Source organism: Geotrypetes seraphini, chromosome 2 (assembly GCF_902459505.1).
Source record: "Geotrypetes seraphini chromosome 2, aGeoSer1.1, whole genome shotgun sequence".
In the NCBI taxonomy this organism is placed as follows: domain Eukaryota; kingdom Metazoa; phylum Chordata; class Amphibia; order Gymnophiona; family Dermophiidae; genus Geotrypetes; species Geotrypetes seraphini.
Genome location: NC_047085.1, coordinates 8,499,917 through 8,524,324, shown reverse-complemented (window position 1 = coordinate 8,524,324; position 24,408 = coordinate 8,499,917). Strand labels below are relative to the sequence as shown.

General features: G+C 45.8%; 1 protein-coding gene across 1 annotated transcript in view; it reads left to right on the top strand.

The window, feature by feature from the left end:
* Positions 1–24,408, top strand: part of PLEC (plectin) — a 523,889-nt gene that overhangs the window by 157,351 nt on the left and 342,130 nt on the right. The window contains 3 exon segments of the mRNA XM_033935291.1: positions 8,629–8,795; positions 23,092–23,207; positions 24,020–24,126. Coding sequence (XP_033791182.1) covers positions 8,629–8,795; positions 23,092–23,207; positions 24,020–24,126 — 390 coding nt within the window.

Sequence of the window (24,408 nt, the reverse complement as noted above, 5' to 3'; positions counted from 1 at the left end):
TAACTTGGGAATCTAATGCCGTGACTTTGTTTAGTTGATTTGTTACTAATGTTTTAGAAGTTTATTTCCTTTCTTGATCTTTAAATTGTGGTTTAAATTGTGGACTAAATAAGACATAATGTTTTTCCTAAATAAGTTTTGTTGAAATATTTTTTCTGGATCTTTTGCATTGTATAATGTAATGCTTGTATTAAAATGGAAAATCTTATAAATAAAAAAAAATAAAAAAAAAAAAGAACAAAAGAAGTTATCCTGCCGTTGTATCAGGCGATGGTGCACCCGCATCTGGAGTACTGCGTCCAATCTTGGTCGCCGTACCTTAAAAATGATATGGCGATACTCAAGAGGGTTCAGAAGAGAGCGACGCGTTTGATAAAAGATATGGAAAACCTTTCATACGCTGAAAGATTAGAGAAACTGGGGCTCTTTTCCCTGGAGAAGCGGAGACTTAGAGGGGATATGATAGAGACTTATAAGATCACGAAGGGCATAGAGAAAGTGGAGAGGGACAGATTCTTCAACTTTCGGCAATTACAAGAACAAGAGGGCATTCGGAAAAATTAAGAGGGGACGGATTCAGAACCAATGCTAGGAAGTTCTTCTTCACCCAACGGGTGGTGGACACCTGGAACGCGCTTCCAGAGGGAGTGATAGGACAGGGTATGGTATTGGAGTTCAAGAAGAGATTGGACAATTTTCTGAAGGAAAAGGGGATAGGAGGGTATAGATAAAGGGTTACTATACAGGTCCTGGACCTGATGGGCCGCCGCGTGAGCGGACCTCAGGTCTGATCCAGCAGAGGCATGGCTTATGTTCTTATGTTCTTAAGTAGACGCAAGATTAGAAGCTGAGGCAGAGGGGAAAAAAAATGACTCACCCAGAAAATGCTTGATTAGAACTGAGGCGCGGAGAAAGTGATACCCATCGTCTCGGAGATAGTATTAGAACTGAGGGCCATGAAAATAAAATAGATTACCAAGAAGGACGTAGAAAGTCAGTAATGGGCTGGGATTAGAACTCATGCATGGAGAAATAAACTGATTCACCCAGAATAATGTAATGTAATGTAATGTAATTTATTTCTTATATACCGCTAAACTCCGTTAGGATTCTAAGCGGTTTACAGAAAATAGACAATAGTGTGCATTAAAATTATAAGTAATATAGAAGTGACAGAGAAATGAGATATAGGCAAGGGTGCCAGATTTCCAATCAGAAAATCCGGACCTCTAGACACGCCCCCCCAGACCCACCCATCCCTGTCCTAATCCATCCCCCAGTCCCACCTGAGCCCCCCACCCCACCCCCGCTGCCCAATCTTGCCCGCAAATCGCATTGAGCAGGGAGGAAGTCCGACATGATTTGAAAAGCCGGACTCCCGGACATGTCCTCAAAAGGAGTTCATATCTGGGGAAATCCGGACGTCTGATAACCCTAGATATAGATAGGTTGACCGTAGAGTTGTTGGTTAAAGCCCTGGAAAACCCTGATGCATGCAGGGAAATGTAGTCCTGATTTCTTTCAGCTGAAGAGGAGCACGACTCCCCGCGCACGCACTATGGAAAACCAGGATCCATGCCGCTCAGTCGATTTGACATGAATTTATATTTTCTCCCTGAGCATAAGGAAATCACATGATTTGTGCCGGTTTGGGATCAGAGCTTCTGAGATGGGTGCAGGGACTTCCTGGCCTGAAAGTCGAAGGTGGGGGGGGGGGGAGGGGGGAAGAGAAGGAAGGGTGCGGTCACACACAGAATGACTCACCAGCCCACTGCTTTGGATTCCTCTCCCCCTCAACAAGCCTGTTCTAATTCTCTTTAATAGAAGCAAGCCCTGGAGGGGGAGGGAAGGTGCCAGCTTCTTCATTGCCTTTACAAGCAGGCAAGTGCTTCACCCCTGTGCCAGGAGAATACCAGCCTGCAGGGGCAAAATCAAACAGGAACGGGGGAGGAGAGGAGACATGAGGAGAAAAAGACAGAAAGAGGGATCAGGAGGCAGGGAAGTAGTGGCGGGAAATGAACAACAGAGGCGGTTGTTTGCGGACTTGTACACAGCACTGTACAGATACACAGAAGGGAGGGTCCCTGCTCCATGGAGCTTCCAAGCTACGGAAAATGCCCAGAGACCAAGAGGCTTTAGTAAATCAGCCTGGTCATGATTAGGCACTGAGGTTTAGACAAGTTCCTGGAGGAAAAGTCCATAGTCTGTTATTGAGAAAGACCTGGGGGAAGCCACTGCTCGTCCTGGATCGGTAGCATGGAATGTTGCTACTCTGGGGATTCTGGAATCTTTTGTTACTTTTTGGGGATTCTGGAATCTTGGAATTCTGTAGGATTCTGAATGGAATGTTGCTACTCCTTGGGTTTTGGCCAGGTACTAGGGACCTGGATTGGCCACCGTGAGAACGTGTTACTGGGCTTGATGGACTATTGGTCTGACCCAGTACGTCTATTCTTATGTTCTTATGAGTGTGTGCGTGTGTCGGTGGGGGGGGGGGGGGAGTTCGAGTGTCACAGTTGGCCCTGCACTGCTTGCCAGGCAGAGCCCCAACAGCTGGCTGATAAAGCAGTGCACCGCATCAGCATTTTATTCCTGTATTCAGCTGTCATATTCCTTTAAGGGGCACTGCAGAACGTGTATAAACAGCGATCACTGCTGTCACTTAGCCCTTCAAGCTAGGCCTACTATTGAACCCCGTAACCCCACCTCTACAGATCTTTTTATCATCCAGATGTCCAGAACAACTTTTCCGGAGAGCAACATCTGCTTTCTGGCCAAGTGTCACTGGCAGGGACCAGTCGTTGATTTATTTTGCACTTTTTAGCTTCAGTGTCCACCGCCAGGCTCTGCATCCTGCCCCCCTCCCTGCCCTAGCCTCATACCTCACCTGACGATCTCCAGTGGAGGTGCAGCGGGCAGGAGCAAACTTTCTGAGTTCCTGCCCCGCTGCTAACCAGCTGCCGCGAGATCGTTTCTTCGGCCGCTGAGCAGGAGCGCGATTTGGCACTGCTGCTGGGTGCTGAGCAGCTTCTTTACTCTCTAGGAGGGAGGGTGCAAAGTACGACGGGGGAAGAAAGGAAAGGTGCTGGGTGCAGAGCATGACAGGGGAGGGAGGGAAGGGTGCAGAGTCTGATGGCAGGGAAGGAAGAGGGTTGGGTGCAGACCCTGACAGGGCAGGGTACTTGAATATTAAGCCGCCCGACTTATATTCGAGTCAACCATTTTTCCTCCTTTTGGAGGGGAAGGGAGGTCTCGACTTATATTCGGATTGACTTATATTCATAGTCATGTGAATGTGCAAAGGTGCACCAGACTTACTGTATTTGGTAAGTTGGAAGCATAAGTGGCACCTCCGTCCATATCTCTCCCATGTGAATGCCACCTTTCGTTTAAACACTGCTGCCCTTACAGCTTGAAGGTAATAGCACAGAAGTAGTAAAGGATTTCAATCTCCTGGGCTCTTTTGTAAACAAAGAAGCAACTAGCAGGGAAGAAATACTCGGCAGAATAGCCCATGGTCGTTCTTCAATGAAGACCCTCGACAAAGTGTTCAAAGGCAAGGAGATAACACTCCAAATGAAGATCAGACTTGTCCACGCACTCATTTTCTCTAGTGGTCAGTTACGGATGCGAAAGCTGGACACTACGGAAACAAGACAGAAAGAAGTTTGACTCTTTTGAACTTTGGTGCAGGAGAAGGATTTTAGGCGTGCTGTGGACAACCAGAAGAACTAACAAATCGATTCTGGAAGAGATCAAACCGGCGAAGTCACTCGAAGCAGTGAATGATACGGGGAAAAAATTTATCACTGTTCCCGCCCCATCCCCGCGGTAAACCAGTTGTCCCCATTACTGCGGGTTTACTGCGGTGACCATGGTTTACCACGGTAAATGGTCCCCATGTCATTCTCTATCTCGAAGCCCAAATGATGGAAGTTACAACTGTCTTATTTTGGTTACACCGTCAGAAGAGAGAGATCACTGCAATCAGATGGCTGGACACGTTGAAAACAGCCATGGGGATGACACTGGAGGACTTTTTTAGGTCCGCAATTCATCAAGCCGCTAGGACACGAAGACGTGTCGACAGCACCTAACTGCAACAACCCTCAGTCAGTTTAACAGTTTACTGTCACTCAGGCGCATAAGCATCCTCTGTCCCTTTAAAAGTGCTGGTATTCTGTCTGAGGATGACCCTCCTTGGGCCTGACAGACTGAGGCAGCAAAAGGCTAAGCATTGACTTTGTAGAACTCAGTATCTGTCAGAACAACCCTCATACAGCCTCATCGATTCCAGTGTTCTCCTCACTGCAGTGTTTCTGAACGGTAAATACGTCCTCCCATCCAGCTCCCAAGTTGCAGAAGCTCCAGTGTATCCTTACATTTGTTTTGTCTGCAGAAGTTTTGTCAGCGAAATCTGATATATCCTTACCTACTATGTCTGCCAGAAAAGTATTCTTCAGGTCCTGTGGTTCTCCCTCATACCTGAAGCATACAGAATAAATATTGCATAGCCTGTTGTACCCTGTCTCCAGACGCGGTGTCGTTCAAACCCATTGTAGTCCAACCCTCTTGTGTCCGCAGAAGGGCTCTCTCTCTTCATCATGGTGTATCCTAGTCCTCCTGGGTCTGCAGAAGAGGTATCGCTCGTACCATAGAAACATAGAAACATAGAAATAGACGGCAGATAAGGGCCACGGCCCATCTAGTCTGCCCACCTTAATGTCCCTCCCCTACCTTTGCCCTGTGAATAGATCCCATGTGCCGATCCCATTTGGCCTTAAAATCAGGCACGCTGCTGGCCTCAATCACCTGTAGTGGAAGACTATTCCAACGATCAACCACTCTTTCAGTGAAAAAGAATTTCCTGGTGTCACCTCGTAGTTTCCCGCCCCTGATTTTCAACGGATGCCCTCTTGTTGTCGTGGGACCCTTGAAAAAGAAGATATCTTCCTCCGCCTCGATGCGGCCCGTAAGATACTTGAACGTCTCGATCATGTCCCCCCTCTCTCTGTGCTCCTCGAGCGAGTATAGCTGTAATTTGTCAAGCCGTTTTTCGTATGGTAGATCCTTGAGTCCCGAGACCATCCGGGTGGCCATTCTTTGCACCGACTCCAGTCTCAGCACATCCTTGCGATAATGCGGCCTCCAGAATTGCACACAGTATTCCAGGTGGGGCCTCACCATGGATCTATACAATGGCATAATGACTTCCGCCTTACGACTGACGAAACCCCTTCGTATGCAGCCCATGATTTGTCTTGCCTTGGACGAAGCCTGCTCCACTTGATTGGCAGACTTCATGTCCTCACTGACGATTACCCCCAAGTCTCGTTCTGCTACCGTTTTTGCTAGGATCTCGCCATTAAGGGTATAAGACTTGCATGGATTCTGGCTGCCCAGGTGCATAACTTTGTATTTTTTGGCATTGAAGTTGAGTTGCCATGTCCTAGACCATCGCTCCAGTAGGAGTAGGTCGTGCATCATGTTGTCGGGCATTGAATCTTCGTCTGTTGTGCATTTGCCCACTACATTACTTAGTTTGGCGTCATCGGCGAATAATGTTATTTTACCTCGAAGTACCTGTTACACTGTCTCGCCCTTGTGCATGTTTCCAGTTCTCTTCAAGTTTCCGGTGTGGTTTAAACATGACTTGTGGTGGCAGAGTGGTTTCTAGTCTATAAATTCTTCTTTCTCCGGCTGGACCAGGCCCTGCAGTCTTCTCTGTGAAAGAGGAAACTGATACAACCCTCGTGGCCCTTTCTTCTCCTTGAGTCCTGCGTTATGCTTCCCTCTTCCATCTCACACACCCCAAGATCTCTGGATGTGTAGCTTATATTTATAGCATTATTAAAATTTCGCTTTTTCCAAAAACATCTCAAAGTGAGTTACTTTAAAATAAATTAATAAACAAAAACCAGGAGTGGCCTTTTGGTTTATGCAGCGTATTCTCTGCAAATTTCTACGCAGTTGTTCTTTTGGACTGTTTATTCCACGTATCTAGTATCTTAGGACTATCAGGGACCCCTGAAGACGACTATCTTGTCGAAACACGGACCGTGTTGGGTCCTACACTCTCAGCGGACTAGATCCTTAAGGTTTTTATGTGGATCATTTTACTTTTATGTGGACTGTTTATGTTGATTTTTGGAACTTTTAAATTTTCAATAAAGTCCATTTCAGGAACAACGTCATTCCACAGTGTCTTTTGTTTTCGTTCTGGTGGTTAGGGTTGCAGGTTCAAGCCCAGAGCTGTTCCTTGAGACCCTGGGCAAGTCACTTAACACTTCAATGCCCCAGGTCCGTTAGTCAGATTGTGAACCCACCAGGACCGATAAGGAGACTCTAGAGTAGGCAAATTTGCCGAGGGAGGGTTCTTGAGTGGGCAGACTTGTTGGGCCGCCGGCCCTTTTCTGCCATCATACTCTATGTTTCTATGAGAAATACCTGAGTACCTGAATGTAAAACCACTTAGGGCTCCTTTCACGAAACATGACAGAACAGTGAAATAATAGTAAGAACATAAGAACATAAGCCAGAGCTGAGGTCCATCATGCCCAGCAGTCTGCTCACGCGGCGGCCAGTCAGTAAAAGAAACACTGCCAAATTTATTTTCCTTTATTTCTCACCTGATAGTGAAGTGCTTAAGTCAAGTTACACTAAATTAAAAAAATAAAAATTATAGCATGTGCCAGATTTCTAAAAAAATATTCTAAACTTTCTTTTTATGTACCTCCGTGAGGTAAATGCGCACGAGTCGAGTCTCTTTCATTTGAAAGGAAACTCTGGAATGAGAGGGCATAGGATGAAGTGAAGAGGTGACAGGCTCTGGAGTAATCTAAGGAAATACTTTTTTCAGAAAGGGTGGTAGAGACAGAGACTCTGAATTCAAGAGGGCTTGGGATAGGCACGTAGGGGTAATTAATGGCAATCTCATCAAATTGCCAAGAAACATAAACAGTGTCTTCTCATAAGCTGGCGCTTACAGCTGTTTGTCTCCACCTGCTGGCTAAGGGACATAAACCAGGGGATCTATCCTCCTGATATTTAGCGAGCATATCCAGCAACTGGCATTGAATATCCAGTCTAATTTTTAACTACTTCAACTTAACCCGTTAGGCGCTTAGCGGTTAAAGATCGGCCTGCTATTTATGTAGCCTATTTTAACTGCTAAATGTAGCTGATTTGGTGCTGAATATCCATGCTTTACTGGCTATGTAGTACAATATAGTGGCTAGCTACTTACCACGAATATTCAGCAGAGATATTGGGTTATCTCCCACTGAATATCTGCAGTTAGGTGCTTAAATACTATTTAACTGGCTAGGAACTGTTCTGGCCAGTAAAATTGTTTGGAATATTGGCAACTATGGGCTCCTTTTACAAAGCCGCGTTAGCGGCTTTAGCGCACGTGATTTTTAATCACGTGCTAACCCCCGTGCTAGCCGAAAAACTATCGCCTGCTCAAGAGGAGGCGGTAGCGGCTAACGTGGCTTGTAGTTTAGCGCGCAGTAAACCGCTACCGCGCCTTCGTAAAAGGAGCCCTATGTTTCTATGATTCCAGGCAAAATCCAATAAATAATAAAATAACATCAAATCAGCAAAAATCATATAAAACATATCACTAACAAAACCCTGGCAAAATAAAAAATCAGACATCAAAAATCAATCACAATAAGTTTTGTAAGGATGTAAATGTTAACCTTACATGACCACATTATAGAGGACTTTATGACATGAAATACGCAGCAAGTATTGTTTGTTCATTTTTGAAATGTATTTTGTATTTTGAAGTATGCAGCTTACTGTATTATTTGTTCATATTTGTATTTAAATAATTTTTAATAAAATGTTTTTTAAAAATCAATCACAAACATCCTGCCCAACATGATGAAAACCAAATGCTTTCAATAAATTCAGTTTCAGAAACAGTGTTTAAAAGATTTGATTATGAATCCTCCCAAATATGAACTCAAGATGAGTTACATAGAGGTGCAATAGGTATTTCCCTGTCAAAGAAGGCAATGGTGGAGAGGCGGGGAGGATGTTTGTATTTAAGAACATAAGAATAGCCATACTGGGACAGACCAAAGGTCCATCAAGCCCAGTATCCTATTTTCAACAGTGGCCAACCCAGGTCCCAAGTACCTGGCAAAAACCCAAAGAATAGGAACATTCCAGAGCTGAGACTGTGATGTCATAATGCCTCATTCCACCAATGCCTAAGAGCCAAACTCATCAGTGATGTCACAATGGCTCCATTGTCCTATACTTGGCTCACATAAGAATTGCCATACTGGGACAGACCAAAGGTCCATCAAGCCCAGTATCCTGTTTTCAACAGTGGCCAACCCAGGTCCCAAGTAGCAACATTCCAGAGCTGAGACTGTGATGTCATAATGCCTCATTCCACCAATGCCTAAGAGCCAAACTCATCAGTGATGTCACATTGGCTCCATTGTCCTATACTCGGCTCACATAAGAATTGCCATACTGGGACAGTATCCTGTTTCCAACAGTGGCCAACCTTCCTGTGTCTGCAAAAGTGATTAGGAGATTATTGGGTCATATGAGAGCTAGGAGTTGGTTGAAGGCGGAGTAGTCATGGTATCTGCTTGTGCCTTTCAGATCTCGGATATCCAGGTGATGGGGCAGTCGGAGGACATGACGGCCAAGGAGAAACTGCTGTTGTGGTCTCAGCGTATGACAGAAGGCTACCAGGGACTACACTGTGACAATTTCACCACTAGCTGGAGGGACGGACGCCTTTTCAATGCCATCATCCATCGCCACAAGTATGAGAATCGTCCTAAACAATGGGAACACATTGGAAACAGGCCAAGTACATATTACCTATAACCCAAGCAAGGATATGGGGACCCATGTAACTATGACACAGAGCAAAGACGTATGAGCAAGCACAAGATAGACACATAGACACATAGAGTAAGGGTCCGCATGCATACAGTGTAAGTTACAGAGCAGAACCTGGTGTATGAATAACCCTAGGAAAACAGGAGATGCCGGAAAGTGGAGAACAAACAGTGAAGGAGGAAATTGGGCAATGGATTGCGGCAATGGATTGTGGATTAGGACTGTTACACCGGCTCTCAGAGCTACCTTTTAATGCTTTATAATATTGGTTTTTGAAGGATTGAGAAGATTATCGTATTTATCAGCACTCTGGATCCAGACTCCTGAGGCAGGCCCATTTGGGGCCGAAACACGATCGTGTCGAGTCTTGATACATAATAAAAGGCACTGAACCCCAGAGCCTCCTTCGCTGTTTGCTCTCCACTTTCCAAGTATGAATAACACCGAAAAAATGGTCTTCTCATTTACCTAGGAGAAAATTTATTGTTGGCAAATGTGGTACAATCGGTTAATGTAGATGGGTTTAGAAAAGGTTAGGATAAACTCCTGGAAGAAAAGACCATCAATTTTACCTGGGAAAGCCACAGCTTATCTTTGGGAGGAAGTAGTAAGGAATCGTATTACCAGTGGCATGCGGCGAGGGCTGTCAGAGGATTCGGTGAATCCCCAGCTCTAAAGCCCTGACTTTTTTTGTTCATGCAGTTCAGTCAAACTGCATCAAACAAAGAAACAGAAAAGAAAGCAGGGCTTTTGGGCTGGGGATTCTACCAACCCCCCTGAAGGCCCTGACAGTACTGATCTGAATTTGATTGGCTGAGCAGCATCTGCCTGTTGCCTGCTCGACCAATCAAATTCAGAGCAGTGCCCTCAGGGCCTTTAGGGGGTGGGGTGAATCCCCTGAAGGCCCTGACTGCTTATTACTTTCTGGAATTTCCATGTACTTATGACATGGCCCGTCCACTGCTAGAAATACCGGGCTCGGTGGATCTTTGATCTGACCCAGTATGGCAACTTCTATGCTGAAGCACTTTGGGACACTTTTTGATGATATCTGTACAGACTTGAAGACACGCATGCACAGTCACCCAACGCCTCCAGTTGCTGGAGAACTGGGTAAGTCTCGACATAATGTGCTTTTCTTCTGCGCTCCTTATTTCAAAGAGACCAGGTATACTCTGGCAATCATAGCGGCAGCTGCAGAGAATGACGGGAGCAACCGGAAATTCTGCCTTCAAGGCTAGTCCCCAATGCCTGGAAACATACGATTCTAAGACCAAAAATGAGACACCACCGTTAGCAACCTGTAATAATTACTGGCCTGATTGCAAATCTCAAAAGTAGCAGAATCAGACTTAATGACCTACATCCCAATCAGATGGGATTTTGTAAACACCACAGTACAGAGACCGTTCTGTCTCATGCACAGACCTTTCAATATCCCTCGACCTGTCGTCCGCTTTTGACATAGTAGACCAGGGGTGTCAAAGTCCCTCCTCGAAGGCCGCAATCCAGTCAGGTTTCCAGGATTTCCCCCATGAATATGCATGAGATCTATTTGCATGCACTGCTTTCATTGTATGCTAATAGATCTCATGCATATTCATTGAGGAAATCCTGAAAACCCGACTGGATTGCGGCCCTCGAGGAGGGACTTTGACACCCCTGTCTTAGACAGACTACATCAACTAGGAATACATGGCCAAACGCATATCTTTCCAACTGATCACACACAGTTCTCTTCCAGAACACTACATATTAACATAGTAGATGATGACAGATAAAGACCCAAATGGTCCATCCAGTCTGCCCAACCCTACCCACTCTTTAAATTTTCCTTCTTCTTAGCTATTGCTGGGCCAGAACCCAAAGATCTGTCCGGTACTGTGCTTAGGTTCCATCTACTGAAGTCACCATCACAGTTCACTCCAGCCCCCCCTCAACCAAACGGCCATATACGGACATAGACCATGCAAGTCTGCCCAGTACGGGCCTTAATTTTTTCTGATTCTAGATCCTCTGTGTTCATCCCACGCTTCTTTGAACTCTGTCACCGTTTTCCTCTCCACCACCTCTCTCGGGAGCACATTCCAGGCATCCACCACCCTCTCGTAAAGTAGAATTTCCTTACATTGCTCCTGAATCTACCACCCCTCAGCCTCAAATTATGTCCTCTGGTTTTACCATTTTCTTTTCTCAGAATCCTGTTCACTCCCATCAGGCGTCCAAACAAGGTTAATAGCTATCGCCATATTTTTCTTTCGCCTCGGTCCCTAGATTTTACTCCTTACGCCTACACCGATGACAGCCCAATTTGCTTTACCCCCTTGATCCCACATATACATTAACCATAACATAAAATCTTTGACTGATTGGATCCACAATAAAGAACTCATTATTAACCCACAGAAATCCAGCTGAACACTCTTCATGACCTCCTTGATTCAGCTGGCTGAGAGATGCTCCACAATCCCACCACTAGAACCTACCACAGAAATCTTGGGTATGATCCTGAATACATCCCTTGTGAAAAAATGCTTCTTTAAACTGCGATTGGTAATTTGCTTGATCAAATCCTTAAGACTTCCACCAGCACGAATATACTAATCCATTCCTGGATTATTGGCCAATTAGATTATTGTAATTCTTTATAGAGTGGCTTAATGAAGAACGATGTACGAGTAATACAAAATACAGCAGTAAAAGTTATCAGCGGTGCAGGAAAATTCGATTACGTGACCCGTGTCCTCAAGGATCCCCACCGGTTGCCAGTATCTCATCGCACCATGTACAAGATTCTGGTTTTGGTATTTAAAACACAAATGTACTACAATCCACTCTGTCTGTCTCGCTTATTGGCACCTTATTCAAATCACAGGACTCTGAAAATCCTCGTCACATATACTTCTGACAATATCTTCGTTTCGTGAGATTGATTTAAAGCATTCAAAATGGTTTACAATTTGTAAGCACTTTGCGTTAGATCTTTCAGCGTCTGTTCAATGAAGCTCCTAACCTGGAAAATGCTTTTCTTTCTACTGGTGATACATCGGCCTAATGAGTGAGTGAACTTCAGGTCTCCAGATTCGCTGGAAGGTTTTTGTTAAAAGTAGTCCGTTGTATTATCTACTTTTTTTTTTCAAAGCTGAATACTAACAGAACGAACTAGTAGCCTTACTGGGTCAGACCAAAGGTCCATCAAGCCCAGTAGCCCGTTCTCACGGTGGCCAATCCAGGTCCCTAGTACCTGGCCAAAACCCAAGGAGTAGCAAGATTCAGGAATCTTTAGATCCCTTTAGATCCCAATAAAGCATCAGACATCATATTAATTAATAATAAACTCGAACAAATCCATCAATGGCTAGATATAAATAGGTTGGCTCTTAACATTGAGAAAAACAAAAACATTACTTTTTCCATGGAAAGAAACTCCTAAAATTAGTGCACCTATCACTATAAAAAATATTCCTTTACAATTAGTTAACAGTATTAAAATTTTAGGAGTTATATTTGACAGCAAATTAACCTTTCATGAGCATATAGGCAGTATTGTCAAAGCATCATTCTATAGACTCCATCAAATTCGATCCCTGTCACAATATCTTTGTTCTAAATCATTAAATATTCTTACACATTCTTTAATAATTTCCAAAATCGATTATTGCAATGCCCTTTTTAAGGGAATTGCACAAAATGAAATAAGACGGTTACAAATAATACAAAATACTGCCATTAAACTAATAACCAAAAAGAAAAAATTTGATCACGTGACGCCACTTCTTAAGAACGCTCACTGGCTTCCAGTAACCCATAGAATAACATATAAAATATGTCTACTTACCTTTAAAGCAATGCTTTTTAAAACTCCTGCTTTTATTTATAAAACACTGATTCCCTATTCCACAAATAGAATATTGCTGTCTAACGAACAGCATTTATTGACAATTCCATCTCTTAAAATTATAAATACCAGAAGACAATTTATTTTTTCTGTTACTGCACCACAAATGTGGAATTCCTTGCCAATCTACCTAAGAAAAGAGCATGATATTCAAAAATTCAAGATTAATTTAAAAACGTTCCTTTTTAAAGACGCCTTTGATTAATAACTTATAATCTGGATCACAATAATTTAATAATTAAAAAAAAAAAAAAAAAATTTTTCCCACCTTATGTTTTTCCCCAACCTTCTTTTTATTATATTTTGTAGTTCTTATCCCCTTTTCCCTTTACTCATGTTTTGTTAAATATGTATTTAGGATTTTTTTTATTTTTTTTATTCTCTTTTAAATTAATTTTTAAGGTCATGTATAATTAATGTCTTAATTTCTATTTTTTATATTTCTATTTATATATATGTATGTTCATCGCTTTGAAAAAAAGACAAAGCGATTAATCAAAAATTTTAATAAACTTGAAAAAACTTGAATCCAGATCCCTAGTACCTGGCCAAAACCCAAGGAGTAGCAAGATTCCGGAATCTCAGGAGTAACAAGATTCTAGAATCCTATAGAGTAGCAAGATTCCGGAATCCCCAGAGTAGCAACATTCCATGCTATCGATCCAGGGCAAGCAGTGGCTTCCCCCATGTCTTTCTCAATAACAGACTATGGACTTTTCCTCCAGGAACTTGTCCAAACCTTTCTTTAAACCAGCTACGCTATTCGCTCTTACCTCATCCTCTGACAACGCGTTCCAGAGCTTAACTATTCTCTGAGTGAAAAACTATTTCCTCCTATTGGTTTTAAAAGTATTTCCCTGTAACTTCATCGAGTGTCCCCTAGTCTTTGTCATTTTTGACAGGATGAAAAATCGATCCACTTGCACCTGTTCTACTCCACTCAGGATTTTGTAGACTTCAATCCTATCTCCCCCTCAGCCGTCTCTTTTCCAAGTTGAAGAGTCCTAACCATTTTACTCTTTCCTCATACGAGAGGAGTTCTATCCCCTTTACTTTACTTTGGTGACAATCATTTAAAGAAGAAATAATACAAGGTAGAAGTGCTCCACTACAAACGTATGTGGCACAGAAGATCAGATACAACACGGCCGTGTTTCAGCGGGGGACGCCTGCATCAGGAGTCACATCATCCAAAATTGTTATTGACAAAGACGCGAGGAAGCTACTACTTGCCCTGGATCGGTAGCATGGAATGTTGTTACTCCCTGGGGTTCTGGAATCTTCCTATTCTTTGAGATTCTGTATGGAATGTTGCTACTCTCTGGGGATTCTAGAATCTTGTAACAGCAGGATCTGGATAGACACTGCTGCCACCGACCCTCCACCCTGGGCCCCAACCGCACCAGCAACCACAAGAGCTGACAACGCGGCAGCCTTGGAGCGGCGCACTGGGCGATCACGCTCCTCCCCTGGTCCCCGACCCACCTGTTCCTCAGGCTCCTCGGAGAACGAGTCTCCCGCAAGCAGAGAAATCTCCGCTGCAGCCGCCTCATCTCCTTCCCGAAGCGCTCCATCTGACTCCATCCCGCCCGCTGCCAAAACCGCCAAAAGGAACAGTTGAAAAAAGCCGCCCTGGAGGACCCAGAAAAAAACGAGTCCTCCAAGGTCCCGGCTTTAAGACCTCCTCCGATGCCGCCCACTTCTACCCTTTAACCAATCGCGCACCAGTTTGTTGGCGCGCCTCTCTCCCACACCGAATTCAACTTTTCCCCCACTACAACTCTTAACCTATGCTCCCCCAGACTCGGGGGCGACACAGGGCTCCCAGCCCCGTGTTATCATTCGCCCATCGAGACGGGCTTTCGGGCTACTCTTTACTCTCTGGGATTCCGGAATTTTGCTATTCTTTGAGATTCTGTATGGAATGTTGCTCTCTTTGGGATTCTAGAATCTTGTTACTCTCTGGGATTCCGGAATCTTGTTACTCTCTGGGATTCCGGAATCTTGCTATTCTTTGAGATTCTGTATGGAATGTTGCTCTCTTTGGGATTCTAGAATCTTGCTACTCCTTGGGATTCTATATGGAATGTTGCTACTCTCTGGGGATTCTAGTTATCATTGTAGATTTCAATTGCACGGTGCTTCTCTTGAAGACACAGTACCTTCGGCCAGGTGGTATTTCAGGGACTATTAAACTAGCAGCTGATTCCTCCATCCTGTTTCCCTTCGTCCCCTAAAATGTGGCAAACCAAAAGAGAAGAGAACCCTCAGCTTGGGCTTCTCCGCTAGCAGCTAATATTATTATATGTGTCCTTATATTTACTGAGCCAAGACCCTGAGAGCTTTACTCCTTGCCAGCACTGTGATTGTAGGAATCGCCGGGGGCCGGGTAAGGGAGGTATCAACATCTAACAGATATGGTCTGTATTGAAGAATAATAATAATAATAACTTTATTTTGTATACCGCCATACCCAGAGAGTTCTAGGCGGTTCACAGTAGTTAATGAGATTACACATGAAAATACCGTTGGAATTTACAGATTTTTGGAATGTACATGTCGTTGAAATTAACAGGAATTTAACGAGATGAAGTCGATATAAAATACCATCAGTAGGAATATACAAGTAATATTCAAGGAGAATACAAGGAATATGCAAGGAATATACTGGGAATATAGTACATGGAATATACATGAGTGACCGGGAAGTTAATAGGTTTGGAGGGGACCTAGGGGGGGGGAAGGTGGGGGTTCAAGTGTATTGAAGGGAGTAGAAGTCGCGAGAGGGAGTGTTAGGGATTCTGTCTGTGGAATAAGTGAGTTTTGAGTTTTTTTCTGAAGTCCAGGTAAGTGGGGGCGTCAAGTATAATTTGGGCAAGCCATGAGTTTATTTTGGCCGCCTGGAAGGAGAAGGTTTTGTCAACGAATCGTTTGAGAGGGCATAGTTTTAGGGAGGGGAAGGCGAATAGATGAATTCTGCGAGAATGGCACCTTCCTTCCCCAGAACCCCCCAAATGAAAAGAATTCGGAATAGGCTAAACCAGGGGTGTCCAACCTGCGACCCGAGGGCCACATGCGGCCCCGTGAAGTATTTTGTGCGGCCCCGGTCAAGCGTGATGCAGTGTTTTCCTCTGCTGCCCCCGGGTGTTTACTGTCATGCGGCTCCCTCCTCTGCAGCGTTTGTGCGGCCCCAGAAACATTTTTTTTGGCCAATGCGGCCCAGGGAAGACAAAAAGTTTGACACCCCTGTGCTAAACAGTCCTGCCTTAGGATCCTAAATCCAGCCCATCACTTGGGGTACTAAGGATTGATCCCCTAGTCCTCTTCAACTCAGCACCGAGGTGCTTTAAAAAGTGCAGACAGGGCTGGGATTGGAACCCAGGTACAGAAACAGCTTCAAGTGCTTGAAACTGATGCCTTGTGGGAGCCTTAATTTGTGAAGGAAGAGGTAAAGTATTTTCCTCAGCAAGGACCTAGCCAACAGTGGGAGGATACTGGACTCCCCCCCCCTCCCCACCCCCTCAGGCAGGTAAACCCTGAGATTGGGCCCTGCTAAGTTACAGAAGACAAAGAACAGATTCTGAAAACAGACATTTGAGCCTCCTGCTTTAGGTGAGACAAAACCACAAGAGGTAGAAAAGTTGAGGTGGGAAGTGGGGGGGGGGGGGGGCGAAGGAAAGAGCCACTAACAGAAATAGACACATACCCAGGTTTAGCGAGAGACACCTAGACAGACAGACACGCACTGGTGTGTGTTTCAAATCAGTCGCCGGAGGCTAGATCTGAAGTGCCTATTTAATTTTTCCAGTTTAGACTATAACAAGTATTAGCAAGGAACTGGCCCGCCCTGTTCCTCTTGTGAGCCAGACTTGGGCAGGTTTGCCTGCTCCTGGGGCTCAGGGCGGATTAGGAGGGGCAGAGGGAGGGCGGAGGCACCTGGCTGGGAGTCTGCAGTGAGGCTCTTCGCTCCAGCGTATTCCCTGGCATGCTGGGGGACCTGGAGCATTGCGTGTGGGTCTGAAGGGGCCGCAAAGGCTGGAAGCACTGGGACTCCTGCCAAGGACTATCGAAGGGGGTGTAGGAACAAGGGAAGTGGGAGCAACATGAGCACCCCCAGCAAGAAGAAGAAGAAGGTGAAGCGACGGGGCGCCAGGGCCACCCACACGGGGTCTCTGAGCAAGGAGCACGACAAAGTGGTGATGGTGTGCGAGGAGGTGCCTTCGGAGGTGGACTCCAGGAGCTGGCAGGTCTCACAGACACTCCCCAGAGCCGGCCTGGATGTGCTGATGAACGGGCTGGAGTGCGAAGAGAAGGAAGTCACTACCTTCACTGGCTCCCTGTACTCCATCCGCTCCGCACTGCAGCTGAAAGAAGTGTAGGCATCTCTCCATCTTTTCCATCATTCCTGCTTGCCGTCCATCTGTCCTTCTCTTGCTTTGCCCTGCCTGTCTTCTGTTCATCCTTCCTCCCATTCTGCTTTCCGCTTCTTCTTCCTCTACCCCCCATCAATTGTTCCTTCCAGTTGCACGAGGGACGAGGTGAGAGTTTTCTTGATGTTGGCAGGCAATGCACTGGCTTCCTCTGCCACAGACTGTCGGGCAGAGGAGATGGGTTGTGCCTGATATCCCGCTAAACACTGGGCCTGAACTGGAAACTTGCCATCACTGGTAGCCGATTGGTCTAGTTCTTCAGAAGCAGCCTAGTTGTGTGCCAGGGAGGAGAAGATGGCCTACGGTAGGTGGTATCTCATTTCTAAGAGAAGAACGAGCAGTGGCATCTGAAGCCAGGCGAGAACTCTCTCATTGTACAGCTTAAGGGTATAGAGAAAGTGAATAAGGACAGATTCTTCAAACTGTGGGGAGCCACAAGCACTAGGGGTCACTCAAAGAAATTGAAAGGGGAAAGGTTTAGAACAAATGCTAGGAAGTTCTTTTTTACCCAGAGGGTGGTGGACACATGGAACGCGCTTCCGGAGGAAGTGATAGGCCAGAACTCGGTACAGGGGTTCAAGGAAGGTTTGGATAGGTTCCTGGAGGATAAGGGGATAGAGGGGTACAGATAGAACTTGAGGTAGGTTATAGAAGTGGCCAGAAACCACTTCACAGGTTGCGGACCTGATGGGCCACCACGGGAGCGGACCGCTGGGCGAGATGGACCTCTGGTCTGACCCAGTGGAGGCAACTTCTTATGTTCGTCTCTTTCTGAGACTGTAGAGTCATAGTTGGGCTCTGGATCCTGGTGCATCCTTAGATCAGAGCAGAGTGAAAAGGGGAGAAACTGTTACGAGTGTCGTCAGGACTCCCCCTAACTTCACTCCAGGCTTTCTGTTTCTGTTCCGTGTTTTATTATTGGTTGTGATGAGGTCGCTGTCTCTTAGCTTGTAATAGTGTTAACATTTATTTATTTATATATTTATATACCACTTATAACTCAGGTATTTTCCCCTATCTGTTCCGGTGAGCTCACAATCTATCTAATGTACTTGGGCCAGTGGAGGATTAAGTGACTTGCCCAGGGTCACAAGGAGCAGCATGGGATTTGAACCCACAACCTCAGGGTGCTGAGGCTGGAGCTCTAACCACTACACCACACTCTCCTCCAATACAATATCTGAAGTGAGCCAAGTATAGAACAATGAAGCCATTGTGACATCACTGATGAGGTTGGCTCTTATTGGTGGAATGAGGCATTATGACATCAGGGAAAGGGGTTGGGACTTGCATACCGCCTTTTTGTAGTTTTACCATTCAAAACGGTTTACATATAAGTCCTTCAAGCATTTTCCCCTGTCTGTCCCGGTGGACTCACAATCTATCCAATGTAACTGGGGCAATGGGGGGATTAAGTGACTTGCCCAGGGTCACAAGGAGCAACGTGGGATTTGAACCCACAATCTCAGGGTGCTGAGGCTGGAGCTCTAAGCACTGTGCCTCGTTTGCCGAGGGGCTAGCAAAACTAATGACCCTATGCGGCGGACAGGCACGAAGGGACGTTCCCCAGCAGGCCTAGAGGCTATGCAGTGACCAGAAAGCCATTTAGTCTGTCTCTGCACTAGTAGGAAAGTCACCTTAATTTTATTTCATTTTAAGCTGATTAAGGCGCAGTTTTGATGGAACCCTGAAGGCAATTAAATGAGTCATTAATCAGGCAGTCTGTTTCGGACCCTGAGGGTGGGTGTTAGGGGCCCAGTCCATGATCTAATCTGAATTTCTGTATCATAACGAAGCCTGGGGAATAGTGGAGACATCACATCAGTGAGAAAGGAGATAGGGAAGTGGGAGAAGGTAACACCGCATAGAGGGGAGGGAAAAACAGACTTAATGGGGTGGGTCAGTAGAGTGGGCAGACTTGATGGGCTGTAGCCCTTTTCTGCCGTCATCTTTCTATGTTTCTATGTTTCTATGTATTACAGAGCTATTGGCACCCCTAACATTTAGATGCAGAGGCATAGTAAGGGGAGGGGCACTCCGCTTGGACACCTTCTTGGTGGGGGTGCCAGCACCCATCCTCCTTTCTGACCCCCCTCCCCCCCTCCCCCCTGCACGTGTACCTCTTTAATTTTCCCAGTGTGTACAGCATCGCAAAGTTACTGCCTGCGTTAGCTTGCTCTGACATCATTTCCGGGTCCCGCACCTAGGAAGTGATGTCAGGGGGAAAGCCGACACGACATGGACGGAAGCTGCTTGCACCTGGAACATTAAAATATCTACAAAGGAAGGGAAGGGGGGGCCCAACAATGAAAGAGAGGGTTGGGAAGGAGCAGGATGGGTGGGGGAGGGGCGCGCCCCCCCCCCTCGCTAGGCCACTGTTTAGACACCCGCAGTTACACCAGTCGCAGACCTAAATGCGGGCAGGAAGGCACAAAATTTACAGTATTCGGTGAGCTAGATGTGTCCCGGGGACCCTCCATCTGTGGGCACACCCCCTCGATGATAAGTGAAGTGGGTATTTCAGGGGCAGACTGAGCTCCTAAGCACCTCTCAAAAATGGTTGAACTAGAAGGAGGCTAGGGAAGGTTGAACACTCCCTCGGCACAGCCCCGTTGTCAGTCCACTCCTGCTGCCACTTACGTGGTTAATTGTATACCTGCCTGTCTACGTGCTGGTAATTCTAGACATCTTATTTTATTTACCGCCTATCAAGGTTACAGAAACATAGAAATTCTCTTATGATGGCAGATGAAGGCCAAATGGCCCATCCAGAGCATCCACTATCTCCTCCTCTCCCTATTGGCTAAGGCTCTTAACATTTGCATCTCCTCTTCCTATTGGCTAAGGCTCCTTACACCTGCATTGTGAGGTCATAGAGCTTTATGGTTAGAGAAACATAATAACCTGATGGCAGATAAAGGCCAAATGGCCCATCCAGAGCATCCACTATCTCCTCCTCTCCCTATTGGCTAAGGCTCTTAATATTTGCATCTCCTCTCCCTATTGGCTAAGGCTCTTAACATTTGCATCTCATCTTCCTATTGGCTAAGGCTCTTTACACCTGCATTGTGAGGTCATAGAGCTGCCCATCCGCAGTAACCATGATCTCTTCCTCTCTCTAATAGATCCCACATGCCTATCCCAGGCCCTCTTGAATTCAGACACAGTCTCTGTCTCCACCACCTCTTCCGGGAGACTGTTCCACGCATCTACCACCCTTTCTGTAAAAACGTATTTCCTTAGATTACTCTAGAGCCTATCATCTCTTAACTTCATCCTTTGCCCTCTCGTTGCAGAGATTCCTTTCAAATGAAAGAAACTTGATTTGTGCACATTTATATTACGTAGGTATTTAAACGTCTCTATCATATTTCCCCTCTCCCGCCTTTCCTCCAAAGTCTACAGATTGAGATCTTTAAATCTGACCCCATATGCCTTATCACAAAGACCACACACCATTTTAGTAACCTTCCTCTGGACCGACTCCATCCTTTTTATATCTTTTTGAAGGTGCGGCCTCCAGAATTGTACACAATATTCTAAATGAGGTCTCACCAGGGGCATCAATTCCTCCTTTTTCCTACTGGCCAGACCTCTCCCTATGCAACTTAGCATCCTTCTAGCTTTTGTCGTCACCTTTTCAACCTGTTTGGCCACCTTAAGGTCCTCCTTTTTCTGGAGCCCTACCTACAAGTGGACTCACTCTGCAGCTCCTCTTTATCTCTCCCCAGGAACTCCATTCTTCAGGTAAGTCTCTCTCGTCTGTACCCTTCTCCTCAACTGCCAACATCCCAGTCTGCCCCTTCTGCCTCGCTACGCCATCTGCCTGGAACAACCTGCCTAAATCAGTACGCCAGGCTCTATCTTTGGCGGTATTCAAATCCAGGCTGAAAGCCCACTTTTTTGACGCTGCGTTTAGGTCCTAACGCTTCCAACTTGTAATATGCTCTGTTTCCCATTCCCTCTCTACCGCCTCATCCCTTTCTTATCCCCCTTCATGAACAACATATCTTGATCCAGCCTTTGTCCTGTGTGTGATCATTCGATTGTAATGAGCAGGGACCTTCTCTCGCATATCTCGCGTGGATCTGGCAGCGCTATAGAAATAAGAAATCTTCGTAGTATGTAAGTGGACTCAGTATTGCCGAAATCCAACAATGATGTCCATGCCTCAGAAGTGAGAGGAGAGAACTGTGTTAACTCCAGAAAGCAGATTGCCGTGTCACCTGATGCGCCACCAAACGACAAGGCCACAGCAGGGCTGCTCAAGTCACAGGTTCAGCATAGTGAGGGTGTGCGGTGCCCCTCTCCCCTCTCTTCGGTGCGAGCAGCCAAGAACTTCCTGCTCGCGTCGGTTTCGGCGTTCTCTCTGACATCACTTCCTAGACGCAGGTTCCAGAAGTGATGTCACAGAGAGCGCCAAAGCTGAAGATTGTGCGAACTGAAGATAAAAAGATATGGGGGGAGGGAAGGGGAGGTGGAGAGCAGGAGGGGTGCTAGTGCCCCCAAAGAAGACGGTATGCCCTTAGTACGACTCGGTTCTTGAGCAGTAACTAAAAGGCATGGCTTCTAATCCCACACTGGTAGATCCTTCCAAGGCAAAAAATGTAGAGAATGACGGGGATCTCATGGGATCTCTCTATCCCTGCGAGCTCAGATTGTGATGTCATAATGCCTCATTCCACCAATGCCTAAGCTCCGTCCTCATCCGCACAAGCCTCGAACACTTTAAAATCCTAAGTAGCAACATTCTAGAGCTCAGATTGTGATGTCATAATGCCTCATTCCACCAATGCCTAAGCTCCGTCCTCATCCGCACAAGCCTCGAACACTTTAAAATCCTAAGTAGCAACATTCTAGAGCTCAGATTGTGATGTCATAATGCCTCATTCCACCAATGCCTAAGCTCCGTCCTCATCTGCACAAGCCTCAAACACTTTCAAATCTTAAGTAGCAACATTCTAGAGCTCAGATTGTGATGTCATAATGCCTCATTCCACCAATGCCTAAGCTCCGTCCTCATTTGCACAAGCCTCAAACACTTGAAAATCCTAAGTGGCAACATTGTAGAGCTCAGATTGTGATGTCATAATGCCTCATTCCACCAATGCCTAAGCTCCGTCCTCATCCGCACAAGCCTCGAACACTTTAAAATCCTAAGTAGCAACATTCTAGAGCTCAGATTGTGATGTCATAATGCCTCATTCCACCAATGCCTAAGCTCCGTCCTCATTTGCACAAGCCTCAAACACTTGAAAATCCTAAGTGGCAACATTGTAGAGCTCAGATTGTGATGTCATAATGCCTCATTCCACCAATGCCTAAGCTCCGTCCTCATCTGCACAAGCCTCAAACCCTTTAAAATCCTAAGTGTTTGAGGCTTGTGCAGTTAAAGCAAAGCTTGCAGGAATGGGATATGGACAGAGCTCGCAGGGATCCCGTGGGGACAGGAACAAATTTGTCCCCTGTCATTCTCTCTGGATTCTTTCTTGTTCCATTTGCTATGATACTATATACTTGAAAGGTATCAATACACAAACAAATATTTTCCAGAGACGAGAAAACAATAAAACTAGAAGACATGTATTGAGGTTGAAGGGTGGTCCAGGAAGGAGTAACAGCAGGAGGTGCTTTTTCATGGAGAGGGAAGTGGATGCCTGGAATGCCCTCCTGGGGGTGGTGGTAGAGGAAGAGCATGGAATCAAAGCAAAACTTGAACAGGGTAGAAAAGGGTTAAACCTGCATGAGTGGCAGCTCCAGCTCCAACCTCCTTCCTGGACAGACCGCTTGGGCCATACACCATCACTTACTCTGTATTTTGCCTGTCTAGGTCCTCGCTCCTTTATTTCGTCTCCGTCTCTAGAACATTTTTCCCTCTTGTCTCCTCAGGCCTGTTCTCATTGATATGAACAAAGTCTACCGCCAGACGAACCTGGAAAACCTGGATCAGGCTTTCAATGTGGCGGAACGGGACCTGGGGGTCACACGCCTGCTGGATCCTGAAGGTAACCGTGGAATGGTCTGATGAGAGAGGGCTGAGGGCCTGAGAGCAGTCAGTCCTTGGGCACTTCTGCTCCCCGTGGGATGTCCCGACCTCTGCAGGTCGTTTCCTGTGGGATGATCGTCATAGTTCTGGAGCTCCCCCTGGGTCTGCTGTCACCAAGTGTTAATATTGGGGAAGACGCTTTTCAAATACCATTTACCTCTTTGAAAACTCCATCCCGTGGTCATTTGTATGGTACTTAAGAGTCAGTGAAGAAAAGTAGACATTTAAACGCAAACCTAAAATCGATTTTTAGAGTCTGTGCAGCGCTGTGTGCGTCTGGTAGCACCATAGAAATAATTAATAGTAGTAGACCGCATAACCCGGCCAGTTCTGTGCGGTGTACAAAAGATTAAGGAGTTAGAACCCTAAGAAATAAAAAAAATTGAAAGCAAATTAAAGGGTATTAATTACCTAGGAGCTTTGAAAATCAATCAGTTTTCAGTTGTCTTCTAAAATGTGCGTAGGAGGCCCTTGAAGTCTTTATCCCAATTTGCAGCCCCTAACATTTGAGGTGCGCTACAGGAAGTAGGGCGGTGATGCTGGATAGTCAGGTCTGGGTCACATAGTGACGCACAGAACCGCCTTAAAAAATGGAGGCTCTAATGTCTCTGGGCAGGCACTGGAGGGCCTCACCTGCAATCTCAGAAAGCGTAGAGATCAGAGAGAGACTACCAAACTGGAGACGAGTCTTGAAGAGAAAAGAGACAGGGGGATAAGAATCTAAAGAAAGCGAGAAGGTCGCCTGACCCTGCATCTCTCTTTCCTCGGTAGATGTTGATGTGCCACAGCCGGATGAGAAATCCATCATTACTTACGTCTCATCGATGTATGATGCCATGCCCCGTGTCCCCGACGTACAGGATGGGGTGAAAGCCAATGTAAGTATGAGTGACAGGGAGGAAGGGCTTGGATTTGCAAAGAAGCGAGGGCGTAATGACCACCTGGGAGTGGAGTGGAGTTTCTCCTCTAGCAGACAAAGACTTAGATTGCCTGGAATGTATCTGACTTTGCAGCCTGGTTGAGATATCCCTGGATCTCTAGCCTTAACCCTACGCATACTAATGGGTGGTAGTTCCTGCTCTGGGACGTTGAACCTGGTATCCCTAGATCTTTAGGCCTAATCCACACTCATATTAATGGGACATAGTTCCTTCTCTGGA